Genomic DNA, 23,844 nt, shown 5'->3' with positions numbered 1-23,844 from the left:
GCGAGATTGAGATGGTTTGGACATGTGCAGAGGAGGGACCCAGGGTATATAGGGAGAAGGATGCTGAGGATGGAGCCACCAGGCAGGAGGAGAAGAGGGAGACCAAAGAGGAGGTTCATGGATGTGCTGAGAGAGGACATGCAGGTGGTTGGTGTGACAGAGGAAGATACAGAGGACAGGGTGAGATGGAAACGATTGATCTGCTGTGGCGACCCCTAACGGGAACAGCCGAAAGACAAAGAAGAAGAAGATAGACGTTTTAGGCTGTAAAACCCCTCACTACACACTTTATACACTTTTCGCAAACTGGCATTAACATTTTCTCACTTTTCTCTCGTGTGTAAACACTCTCAGAGTTCAAACCTTAGTAGAAAAATAAGACCAACCTGTTTTCAGGCCCAAACATTTGTTTGAGAAATAAAAATAGAACGTTTTCCTATAAATAATTATGATGGCTTTTAGAACTAACAAATTTAATTTTAACGATCAACCTACGAGGTTGGACACATAAGAAATTATTAATAGTGACTGACCAGTATTTCACTGTTCCTCTGATCGCGCCTCTTCGTCTTGGCGCCGTGCCACTGTTGCGCCTTTTTCCACTCACACCTCGCTGCAGGTGTCTTTTTCCAAGTGAAGAACACACTTATGGGTAGTTGTTGGCAATCTTTTTTCTTCTGGGCAAGAAGATTCTTATAAACAGACACGCAGAACACAATGTGTGTGCTCTCCCTTCGCGGTGCCGCAACAGGTGTCCCGTCAGCTCGACAGAACACTGGCCTGCTTGATGAGGACGCAGAGCACAATGCGCTGTAAAAAAAAAAGCATGCAAAATTGGACTAAAAAAATCCGCGAAACTGCGAGGCGCTATATTTTCCAGTATTTCTTTTTCTTTCTTTTTTCTTTTTATTTTTGATAACTCTCACATCCGAGGGGGCAAGGTTGATGACGTGAGGGGGCGTCGCCCCCAAACGCCCCCTCGTGGCGCCGGGTCCGCCGTTTTCTGATTCACTCCACTCTCATTTCTGCTCCCAGCACTTGGGTTCTCCGTTCGATTCCAGTCTAAAACGTAACAATTTGGTTGATAAATATCTGTATGTTTCCTACCCGTGCCTGTGTCATCTGAGGAATTGTTCTGTAATTTATGTCTGTAGCATGGCCCAAGCAGAGGGTCACCCCTTTGAGTCTGGTTTGCTTGAGGTTTCTTCCTCAGAGGGAGTTTTTTTCCTTACCACTGCTGCTCTGGGGGTTAGTAAGGTTAGACCTTACTTGTGTGAAGTGCCTTGTGGCAACTCTGTTGTTATTTGGCGTTATATAAATGAAAATAAATTGAAATTGAGGACACGGACGACACTTGCACAGAGATGTGCACACACACACCACTGACTTCATGAATGAAATTCGGTCAATAAAGGATAATTGTCTAAAAATATTATATATATATATATATATATATATATATATATATATATATAAATGTTTTGTAATGGTTTTAGGAGCCACGTCATGCTGAAAACAGCAGCAGCAGAAGGTAACAGCACAGATCCTTGTAACTTTCAACAGTAATATTTTGGAATGTGTGGGTGTCAGAGTAAGTTTAATACTTTCCTGACATGAGTTTAATGTTAATTAATTTTACTGGCTCAATAGCCAGGTCAGAATGGCATTTTAACATGTATATTGCGAGTGTTTTTCTGAGTGTGTTCAGTCGCGAATCCCCATCGAAAATGCATCAACATGCGGGAACTTCATCAAAATTTTGCCCACTTAGGAGGTATCATGTCGTTGTCCATGAAGGGACATTTGCATTTGGTGGGCAGCATTGGGAGTACGGATTCTAGTAGTCATATATCTCAGAACAAGGATCATCTTCCCCCCAACCAGTGACGTCACCCACCTGATCTGCATAAATGGCGGCAGCCGGTCAGTGTCAAAGCCTCTTAGACCATTACTAAAACAAGGTTTTCTGTAGATGTTTTATGGTCTTTAGTTTTTCTTGAACTATCAAAAAAATGCATTTTTTTTTGTGTTTATTCATGCTATAAATAATCCATGGGCGTTTCTGTTCCCCTTTAAGTCTTTTGGTGATTTCTGTCTCTTGTCGCAATGCATCCAATGTTCTAAAGTTGTTGTGGCCAGCCTTTGAGCTGCCTCTCTCCCCTTCCCTTTTTAACCTCTTGTGTGTAGTTTGTCTGTTTTCCCTCCAGGTGGTGCGCTGCAGAGCCGAGGAACACCTGCTGTTTGTCCGCTACTTGCACCTGAGGCTCATCTGCGGCTCATCAGGAGTGGGTTACTTAAATCTGAATCTGGCCGCTCATTGGGGTCAGCATTCAGGGCCAGATTCTTGCATTGCATCCAGATCGTGAAGCTTTCATGACCTTGACCTCGTCTTTCCTGCTGCTTCCAAGCGCTCTGAGGTCAGAGCTCTCCTGGCCAAGTCTAATTTCCATGTTACAGCTTGTTGATGTTTTTGGTGTTTCCAGACACTCTCCTGCACGGCTTCCTTGTCGCACACGTTCCTGGCTCCCACGTCACATTCTGCACAACGTCACTTTGAAACTTTCCGGCTCTCAGCTACAGAGCACATAGCTCTGCCACACTTCAGTTAAATTCCTTCATGTTCTGTGAGATCCCGTTCTTACCCTGCCACTGTTTGCGACTTCATGACTAAGAACTGTTTCCAAGAACTGTATAAACTCTGATATTGAACTACTAAGAAATTTCCAAGTCGTTTCTAAAGTCAAGTCCTGCTTACAACCCCAATTGAAATGAAGTTGGGACGTTGTGCAAAATGTAAATAAAAACAGAATACAATGATTTGCAAATCCTCTTCAACCTATATTCAACTGAATACACCACAAAGACAAGATATTTAATGTTCAAACTGATAAAATTTATTGTTTTTATGCAAATATTTGCTCATTTTGAAATGGATGCCGAAATCCTAGAGTACATGTAAACTTCATTGTTTTGTGCAAATATTTGCTCATTTTGAAATGGATGCCTGTAACACATTTCAAAAAAGCTGGGACAGTGGTATGTTTACCACTGTGTTACATCACCTTTCCTTCTAACAACACTCAATAAGCATTTGGGAACTGAGGACACTCATGATTGGGTATAAAAGGAGCATCCCAAAAATTCTCAGCCATTCATAAGCAAAGATGGGGCGAGGATCACCATTTTGTGAAAAACTGCATTAAAAAGTAGTCCAAGAGTTTAAGAACAATGTTTCTCAACGTCAATTGCACGGAATTTAGTGATTCCTTCATCTACAGTTCAGAGAATCTGGAGAACTTTCTACATGTAAGCGGCAGGCCAAAAACCAACACTGACACTGCATTAAAACCCGACATCATTGTGTAAAGGATCTTACCGCATGTCAGTTAACACAGTTCGTCGCTACATCCACAAGTGCAAGTTAAAACTCCACCATGCAAAGTGAAAGCCATACATCAACACCATCCAGAAACACCACCGCCTTCTCTGGGCCCGAGCTCATTTGAAATGGACAGATGCAAAGTGGAAAAGTGTGATGTGGTCTGATGAGTCCACATTTCAAATTGTTTTTGGAAATCATGGACGTTGTGTCCTCCAGACAAAAGAGGAAAAAGACCATCCAGACTGGTACCAGCGCAAAGTTCAAAAGCTAGCATCTGTGATGGTATGGGGGTGTGTTAGTGCCCATGGCATGGGCAACTTACATATCTGTGATGGCACCATCAATGCTGAAAGGTACATTGAAATTTTGGAGCAACACATGCTGCCATCCAAGCAATGTCTTTTTCAGGGACGCCCCTGCTTATTTTAGCAAGACAATGCCAAGCCACATTCTGCACGTGTTACAACAGCATGGTTTCATAGTAAAAGAGTACAGGTACTAGACTGGCCTGCCTGCAGTCCAGATCTGTCATCCATTGCAAATGTGACACAGTAAGAAGTGCAAAATATGACAACGGAGACCCCGGACTGTTGAACATCAAGCAAGAATGGGAAGAATTCCACCTACAAAGCTTCAACAATTAGTGTCCTCAGTTCCCAAATGCTTATTGAGTGTTGTTTGAAGGAAAGGTGATATAACACAGTGGTAAACATACCACTGTCCCAGCTTTTCTGAAATGTGTTACAGGCATCCATTTCAAAATGAGCAAATATTTGCACAAAACAATGAAGTTTACACGTACTCTAGGATTTCGGTTCTCACAAGACTGGCTCGGGAACCTGCATCTCCCTAATTTCCACAGCTATCAGCCGGCTGACTCTCCACTCTAACCCGTCGAAGACTGCTGGTCCTGATGGTGTCCAGGGGAGGGTATTGAGGGGCTGTGCAGACCAGCTGGCAGAGGTTTTTACTACCATTTTTAACCTCTCGCTGGCTGCCTGCACAGTCCCGAGCTGCCTAAAATCTGCCACTATCGTGTCCATCCCCAAGAGACAGTTGGTCAGCAGTCTGAATGATTACAGACCTGTGGCTCTCACTTCAACTGTGATGAAGTGCTTTGAGAGGCTGGTGCTGAGGCACATAAAATCCTTACTGCCTCCCAGCCTTGATCAGCATCAATTCGCATACAGAGCCAACAGGTCCATAGGTGATGCCATCAACACAGTCCTCCACACAGTGTGTCAACATCTTGAACAGTCTGGCAATTATGCGAGGATGTTGTTCGTGAACTTCAGTTCTGCTTTTAACACACTTGTTCCAAGCAGACTGTTGTTCAAACTGCGCAGTCTGGGCATTGGCGAGCACACCTGCAGATGGATCAGAGACTTTCTCACCAGCCGTCTGCAGTCAGTCAGGATGGGGTCCCACCACTCCTCAGTGCTGACAGTGAGCACTGGGGCCCCTCAGGGCTGTGTGCTCAGCCCGATGCTGTACACTTTGTACACCCATGACTGTGCACCAAACCACAGCAGCAACATCTTTGTCAAATTTGTGGATGATACGACTGTGGTTGGGCTGATTCACAACGATGAGACAACCTACAGAGAAGAGGTCCTGAACCTCACTACTTGGTGCTCCCTAAATAACCTGGCACTTAACTCCTCAAAGACAAAGGAATTGCTGCTAGATTTCAGGCGGAAGAGGGAGGACCCCCCCCCCCCCTTCTCATTCAGGGAGACACTGTAGAGAGGGTCAGTGACTTCACGTTCCTGGGAACATACATTTCTCAGGACCTTACATTGGTGCACCAACATCAACGCCCTTGTGAAAAAGGCACACCAGCGTCTGTACTTTTTAAGGTCACTGAGGAAGGTCAACCTGTCCCAGGAACTGCTGCTGTCCTTCTATAGGTGTTCTGTAGAGAGAGTCCTCACCAACAACATCTTGGTGTGGTACAGGAGCTGCTCTCAGGCTGACAGGAAGGCTCTGGAGAGAGTCAGGAAGTCAGCACAGAACATCATAGGAGCGCAGCTGTCCTCTCTGTCAGACATCTATAACACCAGATGTCTGCGCAGGGCCAGAAGCATCAGCTTCGATGGTTTGCACCCCGGGCACAGCCTGTTCTCACTGCTGCCCTCAGGAAAGAGGTACCGGTCCATCAAGGCCCGCACATCCTGACTCACCAACATGTTCTACCCAAGTGCAATATGGGTATTGAATGCACTTTAGCTTACAGTCTGCACTATTCATTGCATTTATTTTTATAAAGGTGAATGCAATGAATAGCACAGAGTTCTATTTATATACACCTACTGGCTCCTTTGTAAATACATGTATATATTCTTATTTGTCTTTTTATATTTATTTTTTACACCCCTGCACTACGGGAGTTGTCTTTTAATTTCATTGTACCTTGTGTATAATGACAATAAAAGCATTCTGTTCTATTCTATTCTATTCACTCTGCAGGCACCCCCATCGCAGCATTGTTATTGTAAATAAAAATCTTTTCATTCACATCCAGTTCTGTTCCTTGCTCCCAGCATTTGAGTTCATTGTCTGTACTGGTCCAGTCCCGTCCGGACCTCTAACCATAACAAAAGTTTTGTTTTGTTTAAAAAAAAAAAAAAAATGAAATGTTGGGAATGGAACTGCCAGAGGTCACATACTGGTTCTGTGACCACGAGGGAATTTCAATGTACAGTATGTCTTTTAATTTTCTCAATGTTTAAAAAAAATTTGAAAAAATAAAATAAAATAAATAAGTTAACTAATATTATAATAAAATATTGGATCAAAAAATAATATGAACGGTATATGGGGTGTATTAAATGGTATTATAAGAAATGGACATAAAATGCAAATTACCCAGAATATTTCACTGAGAATGACAAGACCACAGACAACATGGAAAATGTGGTTGATAGTTTTAACAAATTCTTTGTAAATGTAGGTCCAGAATTGGCAGCTAAAATCAAGGAACCAGAGATAGCAGAGGGTGGAGCTGACAGTAGTATGGGGAACAGAAATCCAAGCACAATCTTTCTAGAAGCAGCTGATGAGAACAATTTCAGAGATAGTAAGAAATTTTAAAGATAAAACATCCACTGATTAGAATGACAGGCATGAATACAGTAAACATAGTTATTGAAGGAACTGCAAATCCACTAACCCACATTTGCAGCCTGTCTTTTCAATTTGGTGAATTCCCAACAAAATGAAAATAGCAAAAGTAATACCATTTTTTAAATCTGTAAATAGACACCATTCCACTAACTATAGGCCTGTTTCTTTGCTCTTCCAATTCTCCAAGATACTCAAAAAACATTTTAATGACAGACTGGGCAGATTTATTGAAAAATATCATCTGCTGCCCGACAATTAATATGCAATCCGAGCAGGCAGATCAACATCATTGGCAGTCATGCAACTACTAGAGGAAATCACAAATTATGTTGACAACAGAAATCTTGCTTTGGGTGTATTCATTAATTTAAGTAGCTTTTGACACTATTGATCATAATATATTGTTTGACAAAATGGAAAGGTATGATTATTAGAGGGATTGGGCGGAGCTGGATGAGGAGCTATCTAAGAGACAGGAAACAGCATGTACAAATGGGTGAGCACAAATCACACTACATGGACGTCACTTGTGGGGTACCACAAGGGTCAATATTAGGACATATGCTGTTAATTTTAAACATAAATGATATATGTAATGTTTCAAAGTTATTGAGATTTGTACTATTTGCAGATTATATGAATATTTTTTGTTCTGGGGAGAGTTTGCAGCAGATTTTGGAGCTGAGCATGACAGAAATGAATAAAGTAAAATTATGGTTTGAGAAAAATAAATTACTGAATTTAGAGAAAACAAAGATAATGTTTGGAAGAAATTCCACAAATGTTAAAATAGACTTGATTATAAACAATACACACATAGAAAGAGTATACCAAAATAAATTTCTTGGCGTGATCATAGACAGTAAAATTAGCTGGAAACCTCATGTAAGCCATGTCAGAGCAAAACTGGCAAAATGCACTGCAATTCTGAGGAACACAAAATACATACTGGACTATAAAGCCTTACACATACTCCACTGCTCATTATTTTTACCATATCTGTCTTACTGTGGGGAAGTATGGGGAAAGAACTATAAAAGCACCCTGCAGCCACTATGTATACTACAGAAAAGAGCAATAAGCATAATAAATAAAGTGGGATACAGAGAACATACCAACCCACTATTTCTAAAATCAAACATCTTGAATTTTATGGATTTGGTAAAATTTAAAACATCACAAATCATGTACAAAGCCAGAAAAAAAAATACTGCCAAAAATATACAATATCTATTTATGGAAAGAGAAGGCGGCTATAATTTGAGAACAGAAGTTGAACTAGCAAGAGAAGGAAGTGCATATCAAACTGTGGGGTGGATTTGTGGAACAGTTTGGAGCTGGAGCTCAAACACAGCTCCAATATAAATCATTTTAAAAGAATGCACAAAAAAATCTATCTTAAGTAGTTACATGGTTCAGTAAAGTATTCAAAATGGTACATGAAACTGAAGGGTACCATTACTGGTGATTCATTGTGATTGTTTTCATATTAGTTTGTAGTCTGATAGAAATGTTTTGTTTTTAATATTGACACCCTTATAAATGGGTTATAGTGTGGTGCGATATGTCATAAAAAAGGCTCCCGTAGGATTTTTGTGCCAAAATTTATTTTTTTGTTGATTTGACTTGGGTAGGGGCCCAGTTAACTGAAAATAGCGGGGTACAATTTTTCTGACCCCCCATAACCCCCTTTTGGAGGGACTTGTTTGCAGAGGATGCAAAAAACCCTCTATATTACTATCTTCCCTTGGTCTTAGTCAATTCTGAGAAACTTGGAAGTCTTTTTATTTGTTTTCAATGTTGCTAATTTCAAATAAAACATTTTTATAAATTGCAGAATCAACACAGAATGATATTTAAGTCTTTATATTATTAATGGCATAAGGATTTGTTACAATTTACCTGTTTTATCAACAAAATGTTACTCATACGTTTTTTCAGTGACTACAGTCGGTTTTGGACAGACAGGAATCTTTGGAGATGCTATGTTTTTGAGGGGATAATAATTTCAGTGTTAACATTTGGTTTCATGACCAGTTAAGTAATATTTATTTTTATATACTGTGACATAACACAAATTATATAAATGAATAAGGTAAATGTTTTCTGATTAACAATTAGTTTCCACAAGATAATATGAATAAGATAGAATATTAGAGTAAGACAACACAATTATCAAAATAATAACTAATAATAAATAATATATATAGGTAACTATATTAAACTTTATTTATATTTGTGTGTGTCGTAGATTATGCATGATGGTGAAGTGAGTGCAAGCTGTAAAAAGTATAATCCTTGAAGCTGTTTCTGCAAAATGAGTGATTGTATCATCTGCAATGAGGGTGAAACATCATCGAAAAGACTTGTTCGTAATCCACAGATGGTTGAAGAACTCCTGTACTGTTGTAAAGAAAGACTCAGCCTTGGGGATACCAGCATTCAAAACCTCACAGAGAGCTTATCAAGTTTGGAGGAGTCAAAAAGAAAAGACTTGTTATATCACAGTGAATGCCATAAACCCCTTGTGAATAAATGTGTAATTAAAAGACTCAGGGAGGGTGCTAAAAAGCGTGATAGATCTGACTCCCCCATAGGTTTCTTATCTGCTCTAGGTCGTCCCTCATGTTCAAATGCCCCAAACCGTCCAAAAAGGTCAAAAAGTCTACCTAAAGCAGAGGTGTGTCTGTTCTCTTCATGTTCTTTCTGGGCATCTGATGCCAAAGAGCCTTTGCATCAGGTTGGTTAGAATGGGTGAAACATTGCTTCAGATAAAGTTGAATACATGTGATGATCATGTCCGAACTTGTGTTTCTGATCTGACTGATGCTGGTGATGCAGCTGCTCAAGAAATGTTCTATCACAGAAACTGCTTACAGTCAGCACAGAGAACCTGTCTTTCTGAGGGCCACAGCAATGTGCCTCTGATCCGATCTCTGTGCGATGAAGAGTTACTCATGTTCATTCAAAATACACTTGTGGATGATTGTGACACAATAAATATGGCTGAGGTGAATGAGGTCTACATCTCACTCTTGAAAAGATATCAGATAGAGGTTAAGGGTGATGAAAACTACAGAAAACACCTGAAAAGGTTAATCACTGAGCATCTGCCAAATTTACAGTTGGTCAAATCACTGCGTAAGAATGAGCCTGACAAACTTGTTCCCCTGAAGGGTCTTAGCAAAGCTGTTGATGTCCACCTAGATTCACTTGACACAGTTGCAAAACTGAGAGTGACAGCTGATATCTTGCAAAAGGACATAAATAACTTCAACACTTGGTCCTTTGCTGGAAACTTTGAGGATTTTCAAAATCCACCAATGCTGCAGTTCTTTGTAACACGTCCTTTTTGGTTCCCATGTACATTCAGTCTCTGATGTATGCCAACAGGATCTTACCAAAACAGTAGATGTTACATGTCAGTTGCTTGTGCAGAATGTCCGTTCTGACCGTCAAGTAAAGCACAAGGCAAAGAAAGAATGTGGTTTCCAGCAGATGGTAAAGATGCCACTTTCCATTGGTCTACCACTTGCTATTCATTCTAGAGTACGCAACAAAAACCTTGTGAACAATTTGTCATCAGTTTATGTTGGCTGTGAATACAAGACAATTCTAGATCTTGAGAAACAAATTGAACAAGGTGTTCTGCAAAGGATGAATGACACAGGTGGCTTTTGTCTTCCAGACTTTGTAAAGAAAGACTTTGCAAAGACTAGCATCCGAGTCTCATTTTATCATAATCACTATTTTTTAATGTTATCCAGGGTGTATCATTATTATGTTGAGTACACTCATAACACCATAGGAGGCTGCTAAGATGATAAATTTTTATCAAAACTTTGAGAAAGATAGGCTAGATTAATCTAGATTAATTTTGGGGCCCTTAGTAGACCCAGCCCCCCCCCCCCCAAAAAAAAATACAGAAAAGCTGCAAAGCTTGATTTATTCCATGCACGGTGTATTATTTATGTATTTAGTACCCTTACAAATTAAAAAAAAAGGACTGTAAGATTGTGAAAATTGGTCTAGAATTGAGGAAAATATGCTTTATACTGTTTGAGGGCTCCCCAGACAGAATGACCCCTCTAGGGGAGTCATTCTGTCCGGGGAGTCAGAAAAATTGTACCCCGTTATTTTCAGTTAACTGGACCCCTAACCAAGTCAAATCAACAACAACAACAACAAAAAAAATCAATTTTGGCACAAAAATCCTACGGAATTACATATCGCACCGCACTATCAGGGCATTTAAAAGCTAGAACGCTTCAGCCTTGACCTTTTTTGCTCAGCTACATGTGTTTTTTTTCCCAATATTTCATGTATTTTCCTTTTTTTGTTTGATTTTATCTTTTCATTCATTTATTTTGTGCTATTGCATGAGTTTGCTGACTGAAATAAATAAAATAAAACAAATCAAACTGTGGAGAGCTGACATTTGCCGTTTGGTATGTTTATGTATTTGGGGTCAAGGATGAATGGTGCCAAAACCAAACATTGATAGGTCTAATATTTTTACAAAAGCTACATATTTTAGTCAACAACACTGAACAATGGACATTGATATTTACATTCTGGACTCACATGCCATTCCAGCAGGGGAGTGGTAAATCATCTATATATTAAAAGTGTGAGTGCGTGTGTGCATGATTGTATTCAGTAAGTTCAATATAAGTACATAATATAATTGTAAATACATTAAAAATCCATGGATGACACAAGAAAGTGAAAACACTGTGGTCCATTTAAAAATCAAACAACAAAATATAAGTAAAAATAAAATAACAATAATAGCGATAATAATACTGATAATAATAATGATATAATACTGATAATAATAATAATAAGAAGAAGAATACAGTAACAATAATAATAGTGTGTATATGATAACAAGAACCTAAAAAATGTATAAATACATTAAGACAGCAAATTAACATTAAACAAGAGCAATCAAAGATTTCTGGCATCCGCCAATCTGGATCCAGATCACCTTCCGTGGAGTCTTCCATGCCCTAATATCTATCTTGTGGTGCAAATTTGGTGAGAATCTGTGAAGTAGTTTTAATGTAATCCTTCAAAGCCTATATAAAGTCAAATCCTGATGCAGAATCTGGATCCAGATCACCTCCAAAATTTAGTGGAGCCTTCCATTGTCTAATATCTATCTGTGGTGCAAATGGGTGAGAATCCATGAAGTAGTTTTGACGTAATCCTTCAAAGCATATATAAAGGGAAATCTTGATCCAGAATCCGGATCACCTCCAAAATTTAATAGTCTTCCATGGCCTAATATCAACTGGGAGTGAAAATTTCATCAAAATCCATGCAATAGTTTTATGTAATCCTGCTAACAGACAGACAGACAAATAAATACTATAAATGTGGATGATTTTATTACGTCCTTGGTGGACGTAAAAATTACATAATTAACAGGAAACAAAAGGGTTGAGTTCTACTTCTAAAAAGTGTTGAGGTCTAAGGTTCTAAAACATTCTGGACTCACACATCATTCCAACTCATTATAGAAACTTTGCACAAAAATCTCAGCTACCTATTTTATAAACACTACCCAATCTAGAACCCCCTGGAATTTTCTAATAACGAATCCAGTATTTTTGGCTAATATGGGACCAATACCTATCCAAAGCTTCAGATGGGTACACCTGGGACCTTTTAGCACATCTGCTGATGTGTAGTTACTGACCAGGTGTTTGACATTTAAAAATGATCACTTTATACAGAGTTGTGTTCCTTACCAACCTTCCATGTGGCTGATTTGAGGTTGGGAGCTCTTCCTCTTTGCGTCAGAGTGCTTTTTATTCTCATGACCAAGTCCGTCCTAACACCCGCTGGCAGACGTAAGCTATTCCTGACTTCTTCGTGGTCACAAGGGTGAGTAAACTCAAAAATATTGTGTCCCATCAGCTCGGTCTGTGGGAAAAGTCAAGAAAATGTGTGTGTGTGTGTGTGTGTGTGTGTGTGTGTGTGTGTGTGTGTGTGTGTGTGTGCTTTTTAAAAATTGGAAAATTGACAATGTTGACACAGAAATATGTTTTTATGTTTACCTGTGTCAGACCCATGTGTGTGCTGACATTGTCAGAGAGGAAGACAATGTCTCCATCGGCAGAGACGACCATCACAAACCCCTCCAGAGTCCTCAGGTACATGTTTGTCTCCTCTACATCCTGTTCTTCTTCTTGTGGTTTCTGCTGTCTCGCCTCTTCCTTTTTTCTTGTTTGACTGGAGTCTGCGCGTGTCTCAGCATCGCCTGAAACAGTGGACAGGATTTTACGGATTACTGTAAATAAATAAGTAATTTCAGTGACATTAACAGTATCATCAGGCTTTTCTCGCTACGACTCACACAAACATTTAGAATAAAAACCAGACCAGTCGGCTATTTGTGACATCCGGCAAGCGTTGACGAGGACTCAAATTCAAAGATATGTGATTCACAATGTGACACACAGTTTGCCTACTTCCGGATTCCACAACACAATACAATAATTGCACACTGATTCAGAATGGTCTGACTCATCAAGATGTTGCAATCTGATAACAAAACAATATCTTCATGATCTTGGTTTTACATCGTGATGTTGTATGTTTGTGCTGCAGAACCTGCATATTGATCTGGATTACGGCCAGCATCCAACACTAACAGCCACATGTGATTTAAATTTTGTCAAGATCTATCAAACAGATTTGGCACGTAGCACAGTACTATATTCCTTCTATTTAGTTTTTTTTAGAAGCTCGTAACTTTGGTATTTATAGAAATATCTTCACAGGTAATATGTCATTAGAAAGCTCTTGAAATCTAGGTTTTGACTGTTACATCACGTTGAGTACAATGAGGTGTTTATGTGATTAAAAAAATAATTAATTTATAGAAAAACATGCTTTTTTTATAACCATTTTCATGTTTCACTGCGATTGCATTCATTTATTTACTGGAATATATCTATGAAAATATGTTTTTCACTAAAATAAATTATATTTGTCTTGCATCTGTTAGTAAATATAAAGTAAGGAAAACATTAATTTCATTGGACTATTGATGATTATGTCAGAAATCACAGGTTAACCTGTGAAAAGGCAATTTGTCAAATTTGGGTCCAAAAGTTATGGGCAGAACGAAAAAGGCCCATGACTGCATACAGAAAATACCTGATGACGACAGCATGCCAATAAAGCGTCTGGTGGGACTGTACCTCGGTACACAGAAAAATGATTGAGAATACACAGCATATTAGACGAGCTGGCACCAACTTTAAAATAACATGTAATTTTTCATAGAATCCATCCTTTTCATATGTTAATTCATGTTAATTATTTGGAAGAAGATGTAGATATTAATATTAATTTCTTAAAAAAGTACTGCAGAGGGTAATTAAATACCATAAAAAGTCTTGTTATAATGCTATAAACAGTGCAGTTATTGAACTTGAAATACTTTCCATAGACTCCTTCCCTTGAAATTCTCAAACATGAGTAACATGGCTTTCAAGAAATTTGTAGCAACCTATCATTTTGCTGTTTTTTTTTTTATAATTAAACTACCTGAATCTGAAGATTTTTCACCACTCTTTCAGTAAGTAATGTTGACAGCAAATTAAATTCAATTAAAATAGCAGTGGTGCAAAGCACAAATGACCTATCTATCTGTGGTGCAAATTTGGTGAGAATCTGTGAGGTAGTTTTGACGTAATCCTTCAAAGCCTAAATAAAGGCACATCTTGATCCAGAATTCAGATCCAGATCGTCACCAAAATTTCATGGCGTCTTCCATTGTCTGTCTCTCTGTGACGAAAATTTCATCAAAACTCCTACAGTAGTTTTGATGTAATCCAGCTAACAGACAGACAGAGTGACACGCAGACGATTTTATTACGTTCTTGGCAGATGTAACTACGCAACGCTTCCAACCACAAAAAAACAAACCAAAAAAATGTCAATTCAAGAACAGGTGGTTGCATCAAAAACATCTTGCACAGTGACAGTGTTTGCAGACAGTCAACAAAAATATAAGGTGTAGCATTGTAAAAAGCCACTGCTCAACGGAAGTGCTAATGACACAAAAAGAGGTTTGTGCACGAGGGAACTTTTAATGACTGTTTAGTGTATCACAGCACACTATCTTTATCTTGGCTGGAGAGACAGACAATGTGATGCCTCGATGCACCAGAATGATTGCAACAGTAACATTTTGGAAGATGATGGTGAATTAGGAGAAGGTGTTGTCATCGGTAGAGCATTTCAGTCAGCCAGCCACCATTATGTGGACCTCCATGTTCAATCACGGAAGAGAAAATGACAACTAACACCAAGCGCCAATTCCAAAAGACAACAGAAGAAAGTGAAACTATCAACAGCACAAGCGACAGATGGACAGACGATGAGGTATTTCAGTGCACCTGAATACTCGTGGAATTAAAAACATAGAGCCAATAGAAAAGAGAAAGGCTGAAGCAGGAAGACAACTGTCTGACGGAACACAACAAGAGTGTCTCAAATACTGAAAGACTTGCTGCTTCTTATTCTTTTTTCTTTTCTTTTTTTGCGACAGATGTTGCAGTGGAGATGCTGAAACTGATAAGTCTGGAGTTTGTTAATCAACTAATGAAATACAGATATTTAAAGAGGTTTCATTGCACTATAGTATCTTAAAAAGCTAATGAGAAGAGCCCCCCAACAAAATAAAAGAAATGACTCTTGCTTTTGGCTTCTACACTAACAAAAATTTCACACAGCCCCACAGAAAGAATTTTGTAGAAGTTTAACTGCAGAAACAGACACTTCTTCATTCTCTCTCAGTCTCTTGCAACACGTTTATGCATGTAGCTTTAAATCTGCTTGTTTTGTCCATTTCTTTTATTTTCACATCTTGGTCTGATGATCACCAAAGCTCAAATTACCCAACAATTCATTTTGGAAACAGGTAAAAAATTATATTCAATAGATGTACTGTGCAAACATGTCTATAAGCTTTAAAAAAAAATAATGAAAAGCTGCTTATAAGTCAGCATAAATAAGTAAAATGTATGATCACTTTTCACCCCTAAAAATACACATTTTTAGGGTCATGTTGTTACATTGCTCTAAAGCACTTTGTAATGGTTGCTTGAGAGATGATAAATTCATTATTATTATTATTATTATTATTACACTCACTCATCTTCAACTGCTTATTCCATTTAAGGGTTGAGGGGACTGGAGCATATCCCAGCAGTCAGAGCATGAGGCGGGGTACACCCTGAACAAGATGCCAGTCTGTCGTAGGGCCACATATAGACAAACAAACACATTCACACCCGCGCACACACCTACGGACAATTTAAAGTTTCCAAACCACCTACCCTGCATGTCTTCGGATGTGGGAGGAAGCCGGAGCACCCGGAGAGAACCCACACAAACACAGGGAGAACATGCAAACTCCACACAGAAAGGCCACAGGCGGGAATTGAGCCCATGACCTTCTTGCTGTGAGGCAACAGTGCTAACCACTAAGCCACCGTGCTGCCCATTATTATTACAGATATTGTTCAATTATAAACAACTTGAAATTTATGCTACATCACAAAAAAGAAGGAAAAATAAGAATTACTTAAAAAAAAATTGTAAACAAATTAATAATGAAATATGTTACAAATTCTGCCAGTACACTTGCTGCTGCACAATTCTCAGAATTCCAACATGTCCGTTATTAGTTTGTCATCCCTGGGCAAACAGATAACTGTACCTCTGAGCAGCGTGCACATTCGGATGTAGCTCAGAGTGAGGCGAATGACTGAAGGCTTGTCCAGGTGAGCTTGGATGGACGGCTGGACAGGAAGGAGACGGGATAAGTCCTCGAACACGTCAGACTCCACCCGCCGCCTCCTTCGAGCTGCCTCACGGCTGATCGCCCTGCACAAAAAAACAGACTGAGGTCAGGATAGGAGATTGTTTGCCCTGTCAGCTGCCATTATGAAGACCCTACTCAGCCAGCTGTTACTCCTGAACTATTGAACATATCATCACATCCTGTATATGAGCACAAAGATAATGCAATTGCCTTTCTGATGATATCTGGGTCTTGTATATTTACCCAAGATTCACTTCCCTATTGCCATAGTTACCTTCACAGCGGCATACTGCTTAACGTGAGTTTGGGTAGAAAAATGGCATTTTCAAGTGTGGGTTTATATTAAATTTGGTGTGTATATATATATATATATATATATATATATATAAATATATATATATTGCATTGCCTTTGACAGTTGATTTAGGGTTATTTTGGGGTGCTGAATCCAAATCTGAACTCAGATTTCCTCTATCACATCATGCTTTTTTTTTTGCAATCTGTATGTTCCTTATTGATAGAGTTTGACACCACTAATCATACACAAAAGCAGCTTCAAAAGCATAGTTTTTAAACCAGGTTCGCGAAATGTGAACAAAGAGCCATAGTATAATTTATGGCACCAAAGAGGTGTCCGAGACTGCAGCTTTTGCTTCAATGCTTGATACGAGAAATAGCCAGGAAGTTAGATAAACAGCTGTTTCCAGACAAAGTAGTAAAGTTAAGAAATGTTGTCATTTTTAAACATATGTTTGACTGTAATGGCATTAGTTTCTTAACAGGAATGTTTTCTTTTCAGTGGTGCCTTACCTGTGATGAGCATAATGCTCGATTGTATTTTTTCAATATATATCACTTATTTCATATTTTTATACTGTGGTCAATAATGCTCAAAAAGAGCGCAAGCATAATAGTACAGTGGCCATGAGGTCAGATCCTGTGATGACCCCAAACTAGGGTAGAACAAAGTACAACCTACAACTTTTGTGTAGTTTATGGAAATTATGATTGTAGTCTGATAAAATGTGTTTGATGTAGCAAAATTTAGGAAAGTCTGTCGCAAAGTCACAATTTTTAAGTGAAAAAATTGGAAAGTGCATTTTGTCAAATATTGGCTGACTTAAGGCAGGAATCCAAACAAAAATCGTTCTAAACCATGCAGTCTGTCCCAGATGAATGTATAATGCCCGTTATATGACAATATTTTACAGGTGTTTTGGGAAATGAAAGAAAAATGGACCAAAATTGCCTAAAACATTCATTTTTTTATTTCACGTACCATCATTTCTTAGGTCTAACAGGCACATTAATCATAAAGGTTGCACATATTACACATCAATATTGTCCTAATTCACTCCTCTATCTAACGCTATATAGTGTGCATGTGCAGCATCATCCTTTAAGTTGCAAGACACCAAACTGTTAACTCCTCACCCTAAAATAAAATGCAGAAAATGGCACAGTGATTATTCTATGGCAATTATATCAAAGCTAGAGTGCTTAATTATGCACAAAATGTCATGATCGAGCCCTTTAGGCTCAGTTTTATAGTTCTGGACCTTTTTCTGTTCTCATGCTCTGAGCCTTCAGCGGTTTTATTCATGTCTCGTTATGGTCATGCTTAGGTTATCATTGGTTTTGTTTCTATTTCATCATCCTTGTATTCATTCACACTTAGAGACTTTAGTCTTAGTTTATTCTGCTTATCAAATATACCGTATCATGCTTTAGTCACCTTCAGTTATCTCGTTTTATTTATTGCACTATTCTGTAGCCATCGGGTGTGTTTATTCTCTGTTCTATCTTGCTTTGTCACTTTGTTTCTTTGTTACTTTTCATACTTTAGCCATTGTTCAGTTCCATTCTAGTTTTGTTCAGCTGATTTGTGTTTGATGTTTAGTTTATCACTTGTTTATTTTGCTCATTTCATTTGTGTTTTCAGTTATGATGTAATGTCGGTTTTGTCTTCTGTTATCATGTAGTCTCTGTCTTTCTTATAGTTTGTTTTACCACTTTGATTTTTAGTTCCTGTTTAGTTTAGCTTTAGTATTTATTTTCCATTTATTCTCTGATTAGTTCTCATGTTCATGCCTGATTCTAGTTTCTGTTCCTGTTTGACCTTTGTTCTCTGTTTCCCTCACACCCATCTGATAATGTTCTCACTCCACTGCACCAGTCTCATGTCTCTGTCTCTCACTATAATTCTGTCTGCTTTGTGCCTTCATTCACTCACACTCTTGGCATCTGTTCATGTATCTTTGTCTTTTCTTCACCCCACCTTGTGTCACTAAACCACACCTCTTTCCAGAACATTCCACACACCTACTTACATCACCTGGATTGGAACCCCAAATCCAATGAAGTTGGGATGTTGTGTAAAATGTAAATAAACACAGAATACAATGATTTGTAAATCCTCTTCAACATATATTCAATTGAATACACCACTAAAACAAAAATAATGTTCAAACTGATAAACTTCATTGTTTTTGTGCAAATATTTGCTCATTTTGAAATGGATGCTTGCAACATGTTTCAAAAAAGCTGGGACAGTGGTATGTTTACCACTGTGTTACATCACCTTTCCTTCTAACAACACTCAATAAGCATTTGGGAACTGAGGACATTAATAGTTAAAGCTTTGCAGGTGGAATTCTTTCCCATTCTTGCTTGATGTATGACTTCAGTTGTTCAACAGTCCAGGGTCTCCATGTCATATTTTGCACTTCATAATGCGCCACACATTTTCAATGGGTGACAGGTCTGGACTCCAGGTAGGCCATTCTAGTACCCGCACTCTTTTACTACAAAGCCACGCTGTTGTAACACGTGCAGAATGTGGCTAGGCATTGTCTTGCTGAAAAAATCAGGGATGTCCCTGAAAAAGACGTTGCTTGGATGGCAGCATGTGTTGCTCCAAAACCTGGATGTACCTTTCAACATTGACGGTGCCATCACAGATGTGTAAGTTGCCCATGCCATGGGCACTAACACACCATCATACCATACCATCACAGATGCAGGCTTTTGAACTTTGCACTGGTAACAATCTGGATGGTCTTTTTTCTCTTTTGTCTGGAGGATACGATGTCCATGATTTCCAAAAACAATTTGAAATGTGGACTCATCAGACCACAGCACACTTTTCCACTTTGCATCTGTCCATTTCAAATGAACTTGGGCCCAGAGAAAGTGCCAGCGTTTCGGGATGTTGTTGATGTCTGGCTTTCGCTTTGCATGGTAGAGTTTTAACTTGCACTTGTAGATGTAGCGACGAACTGTGTTAAGTGACAATGGTTTTCTCAAGTGTTTCTGAGCCCACGCGGTAAGATCCTTTACACAATGATGTCTGTTTTAATGCAGTGCCGCCTGAGGGATCGAAGGTCATGGGCATTCAATGTTGGTTTTCAGCCTTGCCCTATGATTTTGCATGTTCTCCTACTTAGAAATGATGGAGGGGTCTGAAATTTTCATCTTAGGTGCATGTCCACTGTGAGAGACATAATCTAAAAAAAAAAAAATCCAGAAATCACAATGTATGATTTTTTAATAATTTATTTGTATGCTACTGCTGCAAATAAGCATTTCAACACCTGTGAAAATCAATGTTAATATTTGGTACAGTAGCCTTTGTTTGCAATTACAGAGGTCAAATGTTTCCTGTAGTTTTTCACCAGGTTTTCACACACTGCAGCAGGGATTTTGGTCCACTCATCCATACAGATCTTCTCCAAATCTTTCAGGTTTGGAGTTTCAGCTCCCTCCAAAGATTTTCTATTGAGTTCAGGTCTGGAGACTGGCCAGGCCACTCCAGGACCTTGAAATGCTTCTTACGGAGGCCCTCCTTAGTTGCCCTGGCTGTGTGTTTGGGGTCATTGTCATGCTGGAAGACCCAGCCATGACCCATCTTCAATGCTCTTACTGAGGGAAGGAAGTTGTTTGCCAAAATCTCGCAATACATGACCCCATCCATCCTCCCTTCAATACAGTGCAGTCGTCCTGTCCCCTTTGCAAAAGACCACCCCAGAGTATGATGTTTCCACCACCATGCTTCACGGCTGGGATGGTTTTCTTGGGATTGTTCTCATCCTCTAAACATGGTAAGTGGAGTTGATTCCAAAAAGCTCTATTTTGGTCTCATCTGACCACATGACCTTCTCCCATGCCTCCTCTGGATCATCCAGATGGTCACTGGTGAACTTCAAACGGGCCTGGACATGTGCTGGCTTGAGCAGAGCGATCAAAATTTCAGATCCCTCCATGATTTCTAAGTGGGAGAACTTGCAAAATCACAGGGTGTTCAAATACTTATTTTCCTCACTGTATGTGTAGAACGTTCTCCAGATTCTCTGAGTCTTCTGATTATATTATGGACTGTAGATGATGGAATCCCTGAATTCCTTGCAATTGAACATTGAGAAACATTGTTGTTAAACTGTTGGACTATTTTTTCATGCAGTTGTTCACAAAGTGGTGATCCTCACCCCATCTTTGCTTGTGAACAGCTGAGACTTTTGGGGATGCTCCTTTTGTACCCAATCATGACACTAACAATTAGTGTCCTCAGTTCCCAAATGCTTATTGAGTGTTGTTAGAAGGAAAGGTGATGTATCACAGTTGTAAACATACCACTGTCCCAGTTATTTTAAAACATATTGCATGCATCCTTTTCAAAATGAGCAAATATTTGCATGAAAACAAAGTTTATCATTTTGAACATTAAATATCTTGTCTTTGTGGTGTATTCAATTGAATATAGGTTGAAGAGGATTTGCAAATCGTTGTATTCTGGTTTTATTTACATTTTACAAAACGTCCAACTTCATTTGAATTGGTTGTAGTTTGCTCCTTATTTAAGCCCTCACAGTCTCACTGCTCAATGTCAGATTGTTGAATGTATTTCACTTTCCAGCCCTCACGTCCTGTCTTGTTTTGCTTTCTGATCAGCCTGCCAGTATTTGACCTTGTCTTGTCTTCGACCACGTTTTTGTCTCTGCCTCTAATTGCCACTACGCTGTGTATTTTGACCTCAGCCTGTTTGTTCGACCAAGCCTCGGCCTTATGCCTGTCTATACCTTTGCTTCGCTGCTGGACTGCCTGTGTACTGAATCCCTGCTTTTTTCTTCCATTAAACCCTATTCTAACTGCATTCACTGTGAGAGTTTGCATTTGTGTCCACCCGGTTTGTGCCACGCCTGATACAACAGTGTAAAAGTGCCACAAATAAGTTTTCTTAGAGCTTAGATATGTTGTTCTTAGTGTCATTTGTCATAATTATGGCACACCTACAAAGCCAACAGGTGTTTTCGCCTTAGTTACATGAAATCAAGGAATAGGTGGGTTCAAGTCAAATAGCAAGAAGTTCAGAATTGAAAATGTGTGTCTTTTTAATAGCAGTGATCTTTTGCAATATTTTATGTCCTCAGCACATTGATCAGGCTGTAGAACTGCTGTAATGCTTTGAATCTGCCAACAACATCAACCATATTACTGCAGTTATGGTATGAGAAAGTACTTCTTACATGTTGCTAAGTGGTAATCACTTATGCTTTGACATGAAGTAATGTCAAAGCATAAACATAAACATGGTAAAAAAAATCATAACATAAAAAAAATCAGAATCAGAATCGAATTTGTTGCCAAGTAAGTTCTCACATACAAGGAATTTGATCTGGTGTCATTGGTGCATAACCAACAATAAAAAGAAAAGGGGGAAAAAACTTCTGTAAGATGTAAAGGAGTCAAATAGAGAAATGGGAAAACTATGCTTACTGTCAAATAAATATAGTGGAATGGGGCTGTGCAGACATGCAGATGTACAGTACCTTTCAGCGCAGGGATGATCAGTCTGTACTTTGTGACAGTGGGGAGGAGGCAGGGTCTCTGGTATTATTTAATTATTATTTAATATAGTCCGTGGGCTACCATAGGCGCCACTACATTTTTTTGATGCTTCGGGACCTCTAGAATAAGAATTTCAAACGTTCCCATGAATAAACTCAATCCCGATAGTGGTTTGGCGGCTGTTTTTAAAGTAACCCTCAGGAAACTGATTACGACAAAAAATAGCAATTCTGGCATAAAATTTGTCCAGTAGACATACCTCTGTGCATGGTATTGGCCCCCAAATCCATTTTTAGGCTAGAAAAGATATTGTAGGTTGGGTTTAGAAAGTCAATATATGGCAGCCATCTTGGATTTCAAAATGGTGGCTCCCAAAGTGCACAAATTTTGATGTGTTAATTTCAAGGACGCATAGAAACATCATCTTGGTGCCTAAAATTAGGTTTTCATGTATGACAAAGCTAATGGTGTGCATCATATTACAATGTGGATGACAGCAAACTGAAATTCAACAGGACTGTCTACATAACAGTTTTTGTATAATTCCTTATCCCACAGATTTTCTATTTAATGACCTGGATTAACTCAATAAAAGTGGATAAACACAATCCCAATAAGCTTAGAGGGACTATTGCAAAACAACATGGAACAACAGAAAAGTCTGCAGAGGTAAAACTGACCAATCAGACAGTGTCTTACAAGTGTTGTGGGGCACCAGTGGTGTCAGCAGAATTATGTCTGGGAGGAAAAATCTGGCCAATCAGAGAGCCCCTTTCAAGTCTTGTGTGGCACCAGTGGTGTTGACACACTGTACTGCACTGTTGGCCATGCATCCTTTTAGAGGTGCAGACTGTACATCTGCATTAAGGGACTTGGCAAGATCAACCCCCTGAAGGCTTTGCAAAGGTACCCAAAGTACTGCAGTGTTCTATCTCTTCTTGGTGACAGTTGGGATGTTACAGACAGGATGCTTGAGGAAATGGAAAAGTTGACCTGTGTGATCTATGGCAGACCTAGAATCATCAATGTCAATGATCTACGGTACCATATGGTAAAGAAGAAGTGTGGTGCTGAAAATGACAAGCTGGATTTCTCCAAAACTATTGACCTGTCCTGCCTCCCTCCATGCAAGAGTACTCTGGAGCAACACATTTGGCATGTGAATTATCAAGTTGGAATCTGGAAGAGGTCCCATGAGTGCTTCCCTGAGGTCCCCCCACCAACTGAGGGACATGGCTGGACAATGAGAGGTAAACTAATCTATGTCAAATTGCAATATAATGTTCATATATAGCGAAAATATGGATGTTAGTCTTAAATTGGTCAAGAAACCCAATATAATGTGCATATGCAAAGTTCATTTTAATACCTGTAATATAGTGTAAATACGAGTATGTTAAGTTGATGTCATATGTTTTTCAGACAATTCACTAGAACCATTATGGACTGAAGATGACATCCTCCCACCATCGCTTGTACGAGGTCTGTCAATAAAGTAACAGTCCTTTTTATTTTTTTCAAAAACTATATGGATTTCATTCATATGTTTCTACGTCAGACATGCTTGAACCCTCGTGCGCATGCGTGAGTTTTTCCACGCCTGTCGGTTACGTCATTTGCCTGTGAGCACGCCTTGGGAAGGAGT

General features: G+C 39.1%; 1 protein-coding gene across 2 annotated transcripts in view; it reads right to left on the bottom strand.

The window, feature by feature from the left end:
• epas1a (endothelial PAS domain protein 1a) overlaps window positions 1–23,844 on the bottom strand; it is a 93,064-nt gene that overhangs the window by 49,557 nt on the left and 19,663 nt on the right. Inside the window, exons 2-4 of one of the 2 annotated variants that reach the window (XM_034194446.1) lie at window positions 16,251–16,417; window positions 12,574–12,776; window positions 12,269–12,439 (exon numbers count right to left, since the gene is read on the bottom strand). In XM_034194446.1, coding sequence (XP_034050337.1) covers window positions 12,269–12,439; window positions 12,574–12,776; window positions 16,251–16,417 — 541 coding nt within the window. The remainder of the gene's footprint in view (window positions 1–12,268; window positions 12,440–12,573; window positions 12,777–16,250; window positions 16,418–23,844) is intronic. The other variant, XM_034194447.1, reaches the window with a different exon arrangement.

The sequence above is a fragment of the Thalassophryne amazonica genome, chromosome 18 (assembly GCF_902500255.1).
Source record: "Thalassophryne amazonica chromosome 18, fThaAma1.1, whole genome shotgun sequence".
NCBI lineage: Eukaryota > Metazoa > Chordata > Actinopteri > Batrachoidiformes > Batrachoididae > Thalassophryne > Thalassophryne amazonica.
This window is presented reverse-complemented; position numbering and strand designations above follow the sequence as displayed.